This window comes from Acipenser ruthenus, chromosome 6 (assembly GCF_902713425.1).
Source record: "Acipenser ruthenus chromosome 6, fAciRut3.2 maternal haplotype, whole genome shotgun sequence".
In the NCBI taxonomy this organism is placed as follows: Eukaryota; Metazoa; Chordata; class Actinopteri; order Acipenseriformes; family Acipenseridae; genus Acipenser; species Acipenser ruthenus.
Genome location: NC_081194.1, coordinates 20,857,662 through 20,875,082, shown reverse-complemented (window position 1 = coordinate 20,875,082; position 17,421 = coordinate 20,857,662). Strand labels below are relative to the sequence as shown.

At 34.5% G+C, this 17,421-nt stretch overlaps 1 protein-coding gene and 1 pseudogene across 1 annotated transcript in view; both read left to right on the top strand.

Annotated features, from left to right (window-relative positions):
* The window catches only part of LOC117962846 (jouberin-like), a 58,211-nt pseudogene extending 55,776 nt beyond the window's left edge, over nucleotides 1-2,435 (top strand).
* Nucleotides 1-15,966, top strand: part of LOC117411252 (jouberin-like) — a 67,219-nt gene extending 51,253 nt beyond the window's left edge. The window contains exons 4-8 of the mRNA XM_059025934.1: nucleotides 4,983-5,051; nucleotides 6,306-6,468; nucleotides 6,563-6,660; nucleotides 13,438-13,517; nucleotides 14,506-15,966. Coding sequence (XP_058881917.1) covers nucleotides 4,983-5,051; nucleotides 6,306-6,468; nucleotides 6,563-6,660; nucleotides 13,438-13,517; nucleotides 14,506-14,587 — 492 coding nt within the window. The 3' untranslated portion in view covers nucleotides 14,588-15,966. The remainder of the gene's footprint in view (nucleotides 1-4,982; nucleotides 5,052-6,305; nucleotides 6,469-6,562; nucleotides 6,661-13,437; nucleotides 13,518-14,505) is intronic.
* The last annotated feature ends 1,455 nt before the right edge of the window (nucleotides 15,967-17,421 follow it).

Sequence of the window (17,421 nt, the reverse complement as noted above, 5' to 3'; positions counted from 1 at the left end):
GAGTTTGGCAAGGACGAAGTTAACGTCGCTGGTAATGTGCTGTTTTGTAACAAGGCTGTAGATTAGACTCTGAGCCATAGAAAGGAAATGTAAACAACAGCAAACTTGGGATTCTTTTCTGTGCTCATCTTCAGCGTCTCACGACAATCTGGGAACTATTTATAATATTTGAAGTAAAAAAAAAAATTAAGTTGTTTTTATTTATTAATGGCACTGGGTAAGCTTGTAACTTGCTTAGAATTTGAAAGTGTAACTTTGTATTTTCACTGTAATATTTCAATGCCTGTTATTAGGCTTCCAAGCCCATGGCTGGGAAGCCTGTTGTTGTTGTTAAGATTTTTATTATTTTTCTTTCTGCCAACAAAACTTTAAAAATTGCATAAAATGAATACCGTTGCACGAAAACTCTTGAAATTTCGGAGTTGTAGACGCCAATGGGAACTAATGTAAACAGCTGAATGAACGCAATTGGTGACATGGTTTGGCAGCCATACTGGATTTTACGACAAATTTTGGACAATTTACAAACATCTTGTCGGAAACAATTTATTGCAGAGTTCTGAAACTTGGGGCACATAGTTAGGGATTGTCCAAGATGCACGGTGCTCGGTGAAGCTGATTGGTTCAGTGGTATGGTGGCCATGTTGGATAACCTAATTAACACACAAATGTCTTCTCCAAAACCGCTAATCTGATCAAAGCAAAACTTGGCATACATGATCCAAGTATGGTTTTCTTTAACATTTTCCCAAATGATGTTGCTACAGTAAAAAAACATGGCTGCCGTGGGCCAATCAAATTTCAGCATTGCTCTGGTTGCATATATTGTGCATAAAATGAACACCGTTGAACAAAAACTCTTGAAACTTCACATAGTGGAGGCCTATGGGAATTAATGTATGCACTATGCAAAAAATACCTTGTTATTGACCTTGACGTTTGACCTCTCCTTAAGGAAAAATGTAAAACTGGCTCATAACTCCTTACAGAGTGCAGATGGCCATGGTTACTATGGAATACATAGGAACCCATATGGGCGCTATTAAAAAAAATAAATAAAAAAAAAAAATAAAAAAAGGCCTATGGAAAGTGATGTCTACAACTGAATGGATGGCAACCAATCAACATGCTTAAATTTCACAATAACTCCTTGGAAGCAGTAAAGTTGCTTGCAACTTCAAGTTGTGATTTACAGGGCCAGATTAACCTATACGCTAATTACGCTATAGCGTAGGGCCCTCAGCAGAACAAAAAATACATGCATTTATGTATTTTAAATCTTTTTTTTTTATCTTCTTTGTTTTTATTGCTACCGTTCTCCTGTTCTAATGTGCATTACCTGATACGTCATGTGTTGTGGTTGCCATGGTAACAGCAGACAAGCCATTTCGCAAATCAGAGCTTCAGATTGTCTAGGCGTGGGTGGGGCATAGAGCGAGAGCTCAGTGTCATGTGATTGTTCTGCCGGCAGATTTGAAATTAAAGTGGTAAAAAATGTTTTCAGCACTAAATTAAAAACATACTGGTCAGAAGTGTGACACCATTAGAAACCAGAAGCAATATCTTTGATCAAGATATGTCTGCTGTGTTTACAACACTTGTCATAGCAAATATATAGGTAAGAGACATGTCCAAAAATCATCAAAAGTATGTCAGCGGTGCTGAAAAGAGGAAGTGCCAACGGCTGCGGGATGAAGCACACAATGTGATTCTAGACAAAACACCCAAGTTAGAGTCTTTCTTTGGGCATGTACCAGTGAGGACAGAAAACTTGTTAAGAATTATCATTAACAACCGTGAGCTTTCATTGTTTTCATTCACAAGTGAGCGCACAGCAATAAAGGTTTTAATAGTTTAACTTGAGTACCCTGGTTGTTGTGGAAGAGTGAGTATGTAGGGGGCCCCCATAATATGGCTTAGCATAGGGCCCCCACTTATTTTAATCCAGCCCTGGTGATTTATTATTGTTAATGTTATTCTACTGATGATAGAGCAGTAGTTTATTATGTATCGTGCATGTTGTTGTATTTAGATTAGGGCGCTTTCCTTAATGAAGGTTTTGTTATGATGAGGGTTTTGTATAGCCATATGTTCGGTAATCTTCCAAGAGAAGGGGTATTGCTAATGTTCAGTCTTTACTTGTAATGGTTAGCGACTAGAGAATAATAATAACAATGATAATAATAAGTAAACAATAGAATAGTGTTCTAAACAAAGACGGTATTCATGCAGGTTAAACAAATACGTATAAATAAACGTGTAATGTAAAATATATGAATGTTTATTGTTAATGGAATGAATGTTAAATAATAGAGTTTGTTTGTGTATAAAATTATTCCAGGTGTAACCGGTTATTGCATAATTAATTAATTATTATTTAATGCTGTGTCTTTCCTTAGGAGTGAGCAACAGGAATAGGTGGTCAGTCGTGAGCTTGTCTCAAAAGAGCTCAAAGAGCCAGATGGCCAATGTTTTGATATGTTGTACATATCTTTCTCAAGGGAGAAAGTGTTTGAATCAAAACATTGCAGGTATTTATATGTTTTTGACGGGATGACAACTACTTGTTATTGTTTACATTCAAATTCATGATTTATTCTTACATGATGTAATGGTGTTATGTATATTGTGACATCATTTTTACTTATATCTTTAAATCTGTATTAATTTGAATTAACATTATTTTATATAAACTTATATTTATATTATCATGCAATGCTGGCTGTGAGGATCAGCCTTGATTTGGCCTCCCCAGCGCATCAGCGTTCACAAATTTTGAATGAATTTTGTTTGTTTATTTATTTAAATGTTATATATTTATTGGCGTTAATTAGTCCCACTGGCATAATCGTTTTCAGTCTATTTATCCATTTACTTTCTTTTAAGAACATAAGAAAGTTTACAAACGAGAGGAGGCCATTCAGCCCATATTCTTCTATAAGTCACTACAAACTTTACATAATTTATGTCATGTCCTTGACTGGTGAAGTGCTGTACTATTGGTTCATTTATTTTTCTAATTAATGAAAGGTGGTTCTGAATTATTTTATTTAAAGTTGTTCCAGTCTCTCCAACATATTTTATTTCATCACATTTTTCACAGGCTATTTCATAAACAACATTGCTATTTTTACAGTATGTATTAGTTTTTAGTGGATATGTGTTGTTCTTATGTTTAATTATATTTTTACTTTTGTCCATGTATTTACACATGTATTTTTTTACACATGTATTCTGTCAATTATTCTTTTATGTTTACTATGAACTAAAATATCACCTAAATCAGCTTATCTTTTGAATGCTACAACTGGGGCCTTAAATACTTTTTTCAATTTTTCTGAATTATTATGTAGAATCTGCAAGTGTTTCCAAACTATCTTAGAAATATTAGGCAAAAGTTTAGAGTAAGTCACTAATGGGACTCTTTTGACTGTTGTATCTCTATTTTATAATCTAGTAGATCATCTCTTTTTAGTTTATCCACCTTTCTTAACTATGTCTCTATAATTATTTCTTTGTATCCTCTTTTTTTAAGATTTGTTTTTAATACATTTCTTTGTTTTACATAGTCACTTTCTTTTGAGCATATTCTTCGTATTCTTATTCCTAGACCCTTTGGGATTGCCCTTTTAGTGTGTATTGGATGTGCAGAGGACATGTGTAAATACTGGTGCATGTCAGTAGGTTTACAGAAGAGGTCATTCTCAACTGAACCTTCTTCAAGTTTTATCTAAAAATTATATTTATTTTCTTGTCCATCGAAGGTCCACCTGAATATTACTGTGTATTTCATTTGCCATTTTATAAAACTGGAAAAGAGATTCTTCTCCATGTGTCCAAACCCCCAAAATATCATCTGAAAACCAAATGTATTCAAAAGGTTCGATTTCCGATTTTCTAAGTAATTGTTCTTCCCATTTCCCCGTGTATGTACTGGCAAAATGCATTCCTAATTTAGATCCTATTGCTGTACCATCGTTTTGTTTGTAATTCTTATCAACAAATGTAAAATAACTGTTTTCTGAAACTACGTTGATCATGTTCAGCACCTCTGCTGTTGGTATTGATTTATCTAGTCTATTTAGTGCTTTTTGACAAGCTTCTAAAGTTTATTTATGAGGGACACTAGGGTACAAGGATTTTACAGCCATACAAAATAAATTATTTTGATATAATGCCTTTATTATATAGTCTCTCCGCAATTTCCTTAACCTCTTTTACCGATTTATTGATCTTATTGCTTTTAACTTCTTCATATGTATCCGTAATCTTTAATTCACATTCTACAAATTTCATTTAGTCATCTGTGTTTATTATAACTATTTCCAAACCTTTATCTGCTGGTCTTATACTTATATCATCATAACTTAACAGATCAGTCATAGCTTGTTCTTCAATATTGGTTAAATGTAAGTATACATGTTTTCTTTAGTCCTACTATAATTTATTGTTTAACTACTTCAATATACATATCTAACCATTTATCTCTTCTGTCCAGAGGAGTTCAAGTGCTTATACTATTAACCTTAATCCCATGCTCATAATTACCCTCTGAATCTGAGATATTTTCATTGAAAAAATATTCTGCTAACTGCATGCATCTCTCCCACTCTTTTAATTCCGTGGCCAGTTTATCTTTATCTATGTATTTTTTACTCAATACTGATTTTTGGGATGTGGTTAAAGTTTTACTTGATCAATTAAATATTATGTCTTCTGTCTTATCTTTAGTGTATTTGGTACCATTTCCATTTTTGGGTCTCCTATCTTTCTGTTTTGAATTCTCTGTCCTATTCATGTTTAATTCTCTATTTTGCACCATGTGATGGCTTTCTTTTTTTTAAAGCAGAGGTTTTGTATATCATTACACCCCTAACATCAGCTGCTTAAAATGTCATCTGATGATATTATCTGTGTTTATGTGGTATACGTACAAACACATATTCTCATGCGTCATTTTGAAAGGTTCCTTTTTTCTTAAGGGCATTGCTAATCCCTCAGCTTCGTTCCTTAGAGTAGAGGCTGACACCTTTACACCAGTCCAACAAACAGTAAGTACAAGCTCATACGATGACATATTTAAAGCTTTTCTATTTGAAACAGAGTTATTGTTACTTTTTCAACTAGAATTGATTTAAGAGAATTTAGCAGTTCCAATCTATTTTGTTTTTATTGTACTTTTCTATCTGAATATGTGGCAAAAGGCCAGACATGTACTAGGATTTGATACCAAAATGAGGACAGGTGTAAGAGGATTGTCAGATGAGCTGGGAAGTAACTGGAAAGTAAACTACAGTATTCACATGCTAACTTCAATCAGGTTTTAAAATATTTGTTTCTTTTCTTAAAACCATAAACTGTTTCACAGTTTTATTTAGTATTACTTATTTTCCTGTAAGTAGCCATAAGACAAAGTTTTAAATATTTTCAAACTTTTGTTTTTGTTGTTGTCACATGCTCTTTACAATCTAGCTCCTCTTGTTTGGATGTGAAACACAACGACTCAGATTTCCCAGCTTTGATTACAGGAGGCATTTAGACAACTGTCGACAACAAATAACTGAAACAAAAAAAACAAGAAAGACTTTTTAATAACAGTGTGCATACATTCAGAATTTATTTTAGCCTGTGTTATCCAGAAAAAGGATTACATTAAGTAATAATATTCAACTTGGAAAATCTCCATCAATTGGCAGTCTCAGAGGAAAGACTAGGGTTTTAATAGGATGGTGGTGAAACAGCTGTCTCACTGGGAAAGTGGCACATTGGCAGGGCAACGTGTGAAAGGATGCACAGCTTAATCCTGAAACAAAGTTTTGCAATGTGTCTGCTTTCACGATAGTTTTAGCATTCAGATTTTGTACAAATTGTAAACATTGTGCTGGAAAATAGAAACAAAACGTTCACTGTGCTCCAGAAAATGTCAGCATTGTGTGCCAGTAAAGGGTTAACTCCACTAGTATATTGAAAACAAAACAACAATTCTAAGAATGTGTGTGCGGAGATCTTTTTAATCTTGCTTTCACAAGTTTAATCACTTCTAGAATGCCTGGCAGCTGTCTGAATGCTAATCTTAGCATAGTGGAAGGTTTTTAACCATTTCTGCAATCCCGCAATCCTTTATCTCACTGATCCTGCTGTGTTCCCACCACCCAATCCCATTCGCACAACCCTAGACAGCCTCAGCTATTACCAGAAGAGCAGCTTTGGTTTCAGCTGCTTTACTGCAGGAGGAAGTGAGTGTTAGGGGTTTCTATCTGTGGCACTCTTCTGATAAAGCTGTGGTGCTCTTATCTCTCCCCTAGGTTGTGGCCCTCTATGACTACACAGCGAATCGATCAGATGAGCTAACCATACATCGCGGTGAAATTATCCAAGTGTTGTACAAAGATAATGATAACTGGTGGTTTGGTCGCCTGGCAAATGGACAGCAAGGCTATTTCCCGGCTAATTATGTGGCTGATGAAAGTAAGTCATTTTAAGTTTCTTATTAGCAAATGCGACCTCTGCAGACATGGTTTTGTGTCATTTGTAAAAAACATATTTGCATTGTTTTTTTTAGGAGGGTTTGAAGACGAGCTCTGTCACACACTAGAACCAAATCCTGGTCAGCCTGACCAGCAACACGAGGTCGAAGAGAGATCCCCAACCCCAACTAAGGTAAACCAAAAGAATCAAAGAAATTCTTCATATTAATGCACTAGTGTCCTGACTGCTGACCCTTTTGTAGTTGTAAGACTGGGATTTTCATCCATGTACAATTCAGTCCCCAGATGCTGTAAGTTACTAAAACTGGGTGGGGGGTGAACAGAAGGGTATTATTAAGCGTTAGCAGTCACTGTGTTGACACAGTAGACGATAAATGTGTTTTGGGCAAATTATAGGGCTACAACATGTTCCTTGTTGAGTTTTTGTTGGTTATTTAGTTATTTTTTACAATAACTGTTCTGAAAAACAAATACAAACACATTTGTGTAACCGTTATGGCAATTTTTCCAAGTAAGAATAATACTAGTAATTTTGCTATTGATGTTTGGGGAAAAAAATGTTAAAAAAAAAAAAAAAAAAAAAAAAAATGCACTGAATCAGACTTGTCAATCTCAAGTCTAGATATAAACAGCCAATTCAGGGGGGAGGAGGTGGGACCATCATTCCAGCAAAACATTATGCACCATTATTGTTTCAGAGCAGAGCTGCAGTCATCTAATTCTTACATACATCCCCTTTGAAAAAGGGATTTCTCAGTGATATACTTTCTAAAAACACACATTATTTAAAAAAAAAAAAAAAAAAAAAAAACATTTTTTAGTTCATATTAGGTTTATTTGGGGATTTTAGCCTAATATTTTTCCCCTGTCCTTATGTCCATTTGTACAAGTCCATGAAACTAATTTTGTTTACATTTTTCAAATACAAATAAAAAAATTATATATTTTAAAGGTGTTATTTGTTGGTATATCGTTATTGTATGTTATATTGTTATAGCTATCTTGCTGCTATTGCTTTCAATGCATTTTGTTGAAAAGGAAAGAAATAGTATCTTCTGTCCTGTAACAAGACAGCGTTTTTTATCTTATCAAATCAAATACATTCTTCGAGTTTCGTGCCAATTTAAAGAGATGTGTCTCTGATTTACTGGATACAGACAAAATCCATTTAGTCTTCCGTTTTTTATTTTTGCATTCTGTAGAAAAGGAAAGTAATAGTATATTGCCCTGTACGAGGCCAACAAAAGCAAGATATATTTAGTTTTTGTTTCGCAGTGGCTTTAAATTGTCTTCCTTTCCTTGTTGTAGTTTAAATCAAAATAATCTTTAGTATTAGAAATCTATAACCCTTTTCAAGGAGTGTTTTTCGTGTTGTTTTTTTTGTTTGTTTTCATTTTCCTTTTATTTTATTGAGATCAGGTGTACAATTTAATGTTGTACTTGTAGTAATGTGATACACACAGACAATCCTGAATAAGCTACTGTACGTGCCTGTAAAATAATACCTAATAACTCGGCTTTTAATTTACTTTGCATACACTTGCTGTTGTTTGTTTTGTTGAAAAACAGTAGCTTTCAAGAAGACTTTTTTTTTTTTTTTGGCAATGATTTTCAATGTGTTTTCTACAAGTCCTGTGGGCTTTTATAAACAATTAAGTAAACATTAAAGCACTGTAAGGTCACTGTATGAGTAAAAAATTGGTTTTATGATACTTCTGGTGTTATCCTGCCCTTTTCCAGTGATGTCACTTGAGTACAAGTATCTGTAGAAGTACTGGTTTCCGAGTACAAGTACAATTACAAGCTATGGGTTATCTGCACAATAAAGCAAGAAATAAAGCAAAACCTCTTTTAATGCAGTGTAGTAGACAAAGCCAAATAGAAGTGATATTTTTAATTTTATACCGGGACTCGATACTGTGGTACAAATGTGTGATTGTATGCAGTTACTATTTGATTTTGGTGATTTTCAAAGTGGCCTAACTAACCCCATATTTATTTTATCATAGGTACATTCTTTTCAATACATTCCTTCTGCTGTGTATTTTAATGGCATGTTAAACCTTACGTTCAGTCTTGATGTACATGTGATGTTCCTAAATTTGTGTAGTAACCTTGACAAGACAGGTACCCCTATGTAGCTTGGTATTGTTTTACAGGAATACAAGTGTTTAAAAGCCCCCATCAGCTGGAGATGGTCCTGCTCAGATGGTTACCTGTATATGTATTCCATTGCATTATCACAATTATTGGCATCAAATTGCAAACTTTGTGTAAATTGGGTTTTTGCAATAATAAAGTTTAAAATGGTGAGAGAGTAGAAACTGTAGAGAAATGATTTCTTACTAACCTTTAGTGGTTTCCTTTGCAACTGATATTATGGATGAATGGGGGTATTTTAGCATTTCAGTATAACAAGTATAAGACTAAATGGTCTTGAGGCTCCTTAGTGAATTGGGATACATATATATATATATATATATATATATATATATATATATATATATATATATACAGTATATAAGAGTTGTCCACATTAGATTTAAGATTGGTGTTTTCTACAGTAGGAGTATACATGGACTAAAGCCCTGCCTGTAGAGAATTTTTAAATAAAACTTCCTTGACCAAGCTTTGTTTAATGCTCGGAAGTGAGTTAACACTTATTTTAAAACAAGCGATGTGTAAGAGGTTTCTGCAAAGGTGTTGCACATGCTTTGCCAGAGCTTGTTATGTCATGAGAGCTGAATTGTTTTTTTTTTTGTTTTGTTTCAGACATAGGGACTCATGCAGTAAACAGCGGTGACGTGTTTTGCACGCTGAAAGCCCCTTACTGCGTGCTTTGTGCACCTGCTGCATTCATTAACCAGTGGCAGGCAACCTAGCGCATGGAAAAAGTGAGTGGAAAAAGTACAGCGTTGGAGTCATTTAAATATAATAAATAATGCTCATGTGTGGAAATGCATGCAGATCACGCCACAAAATACTGCGAGCGAGATATCTGATACGCAAACCATATTCACTTAAGGGTGCTAACTTTACTAGGTGCCTCAGCGTGTGTTAAAAGTACCGCATATTAAAACCAGGCGGTGTCACAGAAGCAGCAGAAGAGCTGCACAGGAGAGCAAGAAGGGGAGAGAGTATTTCGGACCAGGCAGGTGTTACTTGGGCTGCGTGAGGAGGAGGTAATAACTAGATACAGATCATACTTACTAGCCATATAATTAAGGCCCCCGGAAAATTCACGATATCACAAATTTCACAAAAAAATATGCCTACCATGAACAATATGCATTGTATTTTCCTGACAGTATTTTCCATAACTCTTCACCTCCACTGTTACAATACAAGCCATTCATACTTTTATCAAGTAGAAGCAGCGCTACAGTAGCTGTCCGGCATCAATGCCGTGCATTTGGTTACTACAGCAACGGGGTCAAACAAATTCCTCATACTGTACAATGGTGTAACATGCGAGTCAGAGGCAGGACATTTAAAATGGTTGTTTAGATAGTGTTGATTTATTAGCTTGCAGTGTATGATTAACATTAAAAATGCAGACAGCTGACAAATCAAAACAAGCTAAATTAATTTCAACAGATTGCGTTCAGAGCTACGAAAAGGGGACGTTGCATGCAGAAGGTGGGATTGTGTTTTGCTCAACTTGTAATGTGTTTTTGGGTCATCAAAGAAAAGGTACTATTGACAAGCATCTTGACAGCGCAGTACACAAAAACAAGAAAATCAAACTTTAAGTTCAGGCTAAACAATTACCGAACAAGCAGGTCACAATCACAGGACTGTTTAATAAGAGCACAGAAAGTGGAGAAACACATAATGCCAACGTGTTTGAATTAGTGGAAGACTTTGTGCAGCCTTTTTTAATGAAAGAAATCCCTAATTGTGGAGCCATGCCTAACAGTGACACACTCAGACGAGAATCTCCCTAAGTGACTTTTATGAAGAAAAACACAAAAGCTTTGGTTTTGTCATTTCAGGTTTGTAGTTAACATCGTTCCCGTGTTTAATATTTTGGGATTATTAAAGGCAGCAAAATAGACGATGGGAATTACACGGTCATTGTGATTAATGTTTCAACGTACGTTTTAAAGGTTTAGAAAACTCGAAAAAATGTTGCAGAATATGTCATTCAAGGTTGTTTTTAAAAAATCTATTTTGTCTGCATGTCAGCCTACTTTTTATTTTTTTTGCAGCCAACACAGATCATTTTAAACTACTGTTTTCAGCAAAAGTTTGTTTCATTTTTAAAGATTGTTTCAATAGCGACTCCAGTTCTGATGTTACAATGTACTGGTACAGCCTCAGAGGTCCGGGATATATGAAAATTACAAGGCAGGTGTATATGCAACACTTTTGGCTATGTTAATATATTCATATTATTTTTATTATTATTTATTAGCTGACACCCTTATCCAGGGCGACTTACAATTGTTACAAGATATCACATTATTTTTGACATGCAATTACCCATTTATACAGTTGGGTTTTTACTGGAGCAATCTCGGTAAAGTACCTTGCTCAAGGGTACAGCAGCAGTGTCCCCCCCACCAGGGATTGAACCCACGACCCTCCGGTCAAGAGTTCAGAGTCCTAACCACTACTCCACACTGTACTTGTGATAAGCTATTTAAGTAGGCTATGCTTAAAATAGCTTTAAAATACACAAAAGAAACTATAAATGTTCAACAAATGAATGTACACAGAGTGCGAGTTGAGGTGCAGTCATAAATACAAGCAATCAAATGGCATCTAATGTTAAAGTGGCGTTTCGCCAAACACCTTTTGAAATGTAAATAGTGAACTTTTAATTGACTGAGCAAGTGCTTTGCTGATTAATATTACAAAATAAATCAGAGTGAGATCAAGTTGAACAAACACATATTTATTTGATTTGCAGAGTTAAACATAACTGTTCCATTAACAATTGCTTTCTCTGCTTTGACTGTCTCGCAGGACGCTGTGATTTGGGACAAGACCCCCGCCCTCCTACGGAGCACATTTATTTTGTCCTTAATGTTTCATTGAAGTTATTGTTCTCGCTGATTCAGCACCAAAAAGCCTTTCATAATTCCCCAGCACTTCTTCTGCTAATACATTTAGCTCCTGGTCTGCAGACTTTAGATTCCTCACTCTGTCCTCCTTGGTCGCTGTCATTGTGACAGACTCAGAACCGTACTTACATTATATATATATATATTGTGAATAGGACCGCTGCCACACGGGTTCATTGCCCCTTTAAAAACTGACCCAGGACACCAGAATTGGATTTGACTACCTCACAGGACAGCTAAGCCGTTTACCTGTAACACAAACAACTTACACAAACCACACCGGTTTAAATTGCACACTCTTTTTCCTCTCGACTGCTCGGAAGCAGAGCACCTCATCTGCCTCCTCCTCAGCAGCCACGAGCAAACTGACTGCCTGTCCTTTATACCCTGCACCTGGTCCTATATCTCATAATACAGTGTGTGGAAACCTCATGCATAATTCCGTGTGTTGAATTCTGCTTGCTGAATTCCGCGCGTTTTGACAACTTGCAAATGAATCATTAGAGCACTTTATTTGTGCATATAATTAGCTTAGTGAATAGAGCGGCCACGTCTTCCTTTTTGCGCGCAGTATGGGTTTCCCTTGCCACGCAGTATTTCAGGTAACTTACCGCCGTTTAGTGGCCCATAAACTTTAATAATAAAATAATAAAATAATAATAATAATAATAATAATAATAATAATAATAATAATAATAATAATAATAACATAAAATATTGTATCTTTGGAAAAGTTTACTTTTAGTTAGAGACTACTAGCATAGAACATAATCATTTATTAAAAGACCTCACTGGGAAGATAGTCTTTAAGAGATAAAATAATGAATGTCCTTCCTTGTGCCTTTCAATGTTTATACTTACAAATTCCGACTTCTTTTTCATTTTTAAGCATCCCTGTCACTGCAATTGCTAAAATCTCCTGAATCTAACGGCACCCTTCACTTTGACCTGTGAGCTATAATGGCAATATGATTTTTTTTATTTTCCGGATGATAAAGACCTAACATTTTGAGATATTGGTTACATACTCAGTTCATTCTCTTTGTGAAGTTTGATCCTAGGTATCTTGCAAGAAAAATGAACCCTTTTGTGGCGGTTATTTTATAAAAAGACTCAAATCTTAGAAAACATTTGAGACTGACTTGTTGTTTGCAGGGTTATAGGATTTTTTAAGTGTCTGCCGTACAGAGACTAAACACTGAGTTATTGTATTAATGTTTATCAGACCATCATCTGTGTTGCCAATAATATCAATGATAAAGACCAATGTTGGCCATATACATGTCTTTATTGTTGGTACACTGCTGTATTCTGTTTTTCTCTTAATACATTTCCAATGCAGGTTGTATCCAATAGAAATTAAACATTTCACTAGACACTCTTTCACATATGCTTTTTACTTCATGTTTTACTTCATGTTTTCAGAACATCACTGCCTTGGCTATAAAAGCTATCAGGAAAGAAAAAGGATTACTGGAATTAATAGGCTTTCACTCAACTATGGAAAAATGTGACTTTGGACAGCAGTACAATACAAATCTTAAAGTAATCAGAATCAAATTTAGGCTAAAAAATGGGCTTCAATCAAGGGAGTTTTGGGCTGTTGCTGATAAATTATTACCGAATTACTTATTTCACTGCTGTTTGCAGTATGTTTTTTACAATGGAAAAGGTTTGTTTTTTATTTTTATTTTTAAACAGTTGATTATAACCACACCAGAACAGACACTTTATAGCCTATATTCACAGCTTTTTTAAAAGGGTGGGTGAACTCTTTATACAGGAAACCAGTGGGTTTTTACATACCTGAACACAGAGAAAGTGCTAGCCCCTTTGTCTTCCTTTTCACTGAATATTATACTGCCTTTGTTGTTCTGCAGATATCAGCAGTCATCAGCAAGTCAGGGAAATTCAAAATCATCTCGGAGAATGACACAGATACAGACTCACCTGTGACCCTGTAAGTAACAGTGAAAACTTCTATTCAAACTGATCCACTTTTAGAGTTTGTAGTTTAAGACTATGACACTATATGTTAATTATTATTGAGGTGAAATATACTTTTATAACCTTTTATTACCCAGACTATCCAGAAGGTATATAACATATTATAAGGGCTATTCGTCAAAGAGATAAGAATTCTTATCTCAGAAAATGCAGGTGTTTTGTTATCTATTCGTAGTAAAATTTATATCTACATATTTTTAGTTGTCCCAATAAGGATTATCTGTCCTGCAGGAATATGTATTTCTATAAAACTTGCATGCTGCTGAACACTTCCTTGGTGGTGACATTGAGCCACACCTGTAGAAAGCATGACTTGCAGGTTAGCCACCGGCAGCAACAATTGCTGGTCGTTTTCCCCCATCTCTTTATATAAAACAGAAAAGTACAATCCATGGCCAAGTCCCCACAGTTCATCCAGATGTAAGCCACATCAGACCTTACTCTTTATTGCCCCATATAATGTTTTTTTCTATGTTCATTTTGCCAGTTTTGTCGTTGTCAATTGCTAAATTTAAAAAAAACTGATTGTGATTTAAAGTCACATTCCAGGACACATTCAAGTTTTTAAATTGGCACATTGCTTATATCATAGATGTATCCCTTCAAATCCAGTAAAAGATAATGGGTGTAGTTTTATAGGATTGGTTACTGATTTTATTTTTTAAAAATTTCTTATGTTATTTGCTTTGTAAATCTTTGTAAGTCTGTTATCTGTAAAAAAAGTAAACACAAAACAAGCCAGTTTTCTGTAAATCAAGTGGCATTGTTTTTTTGTTTTTTTTTTGCGGTTTAAGTTATATAGCTGTTTCTAGTAAAGTATACATTACTTTAAAAAATAATAATAATAAAAAACAGTACTGTCTTTCCTTTGTCTTCATTAAATCTACATGTTTTAAATCAACACTGAAAAAGATTTGAAGTGCATCACATTTCTTTTGTAGCGTCAAGAAGAAGAAGAAGAAGAAGAAGGCAGCAGTGGGAAGTGGATCTGATGCTCCTGTCCTGGCTCCTGAACCCTTATAGCCTATAGTGGAACACAGATCTTTCACAGAAGTTGTGAGAAAGAAGAGACTTAAGGGACCTCTCAAACACTGATGCAAGCTGAGAAACCAATGTTGCCTTCAAACCTGATTTATAGATAAGAATAGACATTCGCCTCCAGTTTAAACAGCTTTTGGTTTTGCAATTGTTTGTATGGCAGTATCAGCGACACACTACACCTGCAGTATTTGAAGTGGGAATACTTTCACTGTAGCACGTCAAACCTGGTAAAGAAGTGTGCTAATGGATATCTGTAGAACCTGGCTTTTGTTTGTGTTATGGCAATCAAAGATTAGGTTGAACCTGTCTGAGAAACTCCTTAGAAAAACACTAGTTTATTTGTGTAGGGATGATTGTTTATTTGAAGACTGTTGACTTGCCAAAAGCCTACCTGCAGTTCCTTTGTTTATTAACATTTGCAGAGAAAAGTTCACAAAAAAAGCAGTTCACATTACCAAGCACATTTGTTTGGGGGACATTGTTTAAATTTCACTTAAAATCACTTTTTTAATGTGGATATTAATATATGTAAATTATACCTGCCTTTTTCTGTAGAGTGTTTATTTTGTTGGATATGTATTTCAAACTTAATTCAGTGTATTTTTATATATATTTTTTACTACATCTTTATTTACAAGGTTTATTGAAGGATACATTTGTACACTTGAGTGTTGTGTAAGTATTCATGAAGAAATTACATTTTAACCAAATTATTTGTACATTTGTTTTGACATTTGTGCATTTTAAAACATTCATTTTTTCATAGTATGTTACACATTTTTTGATAACATTGTAAAATATTACAAATATATTTTACAATATTTTAACTCTACAGGTTCAAATGGCCGAATACATTACGTTGCATTAGATGCCAGTTAACTACATGCCACATGCTTCTTTTTGGTATTTTGTGCGTAGGGAGTGCATTTTATGTTTTAACTATAGGCTTAAATAATCAGAGATAATAATTATTGTGGCCTGTGCTAATATTTCATGAAATAGCTTGCTTAACTGGAGCTAGTACATAAGTGAGAGAGCCCATGTTCATCAGGCGCATGTGAACATCTGAGACCTCAAGTGAGATGTGAAAGTGTTCTTTAATCTGTTCAAATTAATATAACATGTATAATAATGGATTACTACTTACTGATAGAAATCAGAAAAATGCTAATCTATCAATGAAAGACAGTAAGAAACCATAACCTTATAAGCTTGTGTTAAAGAAAATATATTGATTTACTATCATGTTGATAAAAAGGTAGAAAATCATCCTGTTGTAATTCTTCATGGATTTCACATTCCTTGGTTTACCTGCACTTCATGTTAAAATAAAATCTAATGCCCAGTACATGTTTTCCATAGCTATTAGACGTTGTTGTCATTTACATGTACTGTAAAATGAGGTAACATTGGACAATTTTGACACATTTTTTTTAAATAATCTTTTGGAACTAAGTGTTTGATATTTTTACAGATGTACATGGGGGCTACATGATAGTGTATAAACATAAATCATATCACGTGACAAAAGGTCCTTTTTTATTGAAAATCTGTCCAATGTACCAGGGCTTCCTGGAGACTTCGGACTTACTTCCAAAAACTTGAAATAAACACTTTTATCCTTAATATTTTCAACATTAGACAACTGAAGAAGTTTTATAAAAAACAACAACAACAAAACACTAAGAGGTTTAACCGCACACTTTTGTTGTGTGGGTGGAATTTTCAGCTCCTGCAATACTTTTAATCCTTCTAATTAACACTAGAACCACGCGGTTATACTCGTACATAAAACTGCTGCCGGCAGTCATTATGACGGTTATATTTTAAACAACATCAATATTAAAATGAAAGACAAACTATCGGATACAAGTTTTATTACGTCATATCAAACATTTGCACAGCTGAAACACCGTATTTAAATAAACAATCAAACATAAAAGGGTTTATATAAAGCACTTCTTCAAAAGATGAAAAAATAAAATATATTTTCTATTTAACTTATTTCTGTTTAACACCCAACTTATTTCTGAATTGAGATACCATTTTTCCAACAAAAAACATTTTTAGTGGAAAGAGCCAATACATGTTCAGATGTGATCCTTTATTGAGCTGGGTTGTCTGTGTATTTCGTATTATATCCCATTTACTTTTCCACGTTGTGGCAGGGTTGGATGAATGGTGACGTCAGGCCAGATGCAGGAAGAAAACTGACACCAGGTAGTACTGCAGTGCAAAAAGACGCTGAGGCGCCGTTTATTTAAATAATACAAAAATAAAATAAAAAGTTCAAACAGAAAACACTGCTCACAGAGCAAAATAATTATTTTAAATAAAACAAATCACGAACACAAAATAAAACCTTGGACAGGCTGGGCAATTGCCTTCACTGGTCCTAGTATAGTTTTAAATAAATTTCTCTCGCTCCTCGCTCACTCTCGTTCCTGCTTTGAACACCCACCCCAAACATGGAGAGCTGCAGGCTTTTTATACCGTGGCCGAGGGGTTTAACTAGCTGGCAATTATTCTATTACCCCTCGGCCACAATCTCCATGAGTTTTTTTTAATTACTGTGGATGGGGCTACCCATCTAATAATAATTAATAACTAATAAATAATGTGATGCTCGATTCAAAGAGGTGTTTTTTTTTATTATTTAAGCAAGTTATTATTATTATTATTATTATTTATTTCTTAGCAGACGCCCTTATCCAGGGCGACTTACAATTGTTACAAGATATCACATTATACATTATTTCACATTATACAGATATCACATTATTTTTACATACAATTACCCATTTATACAGTTGGGT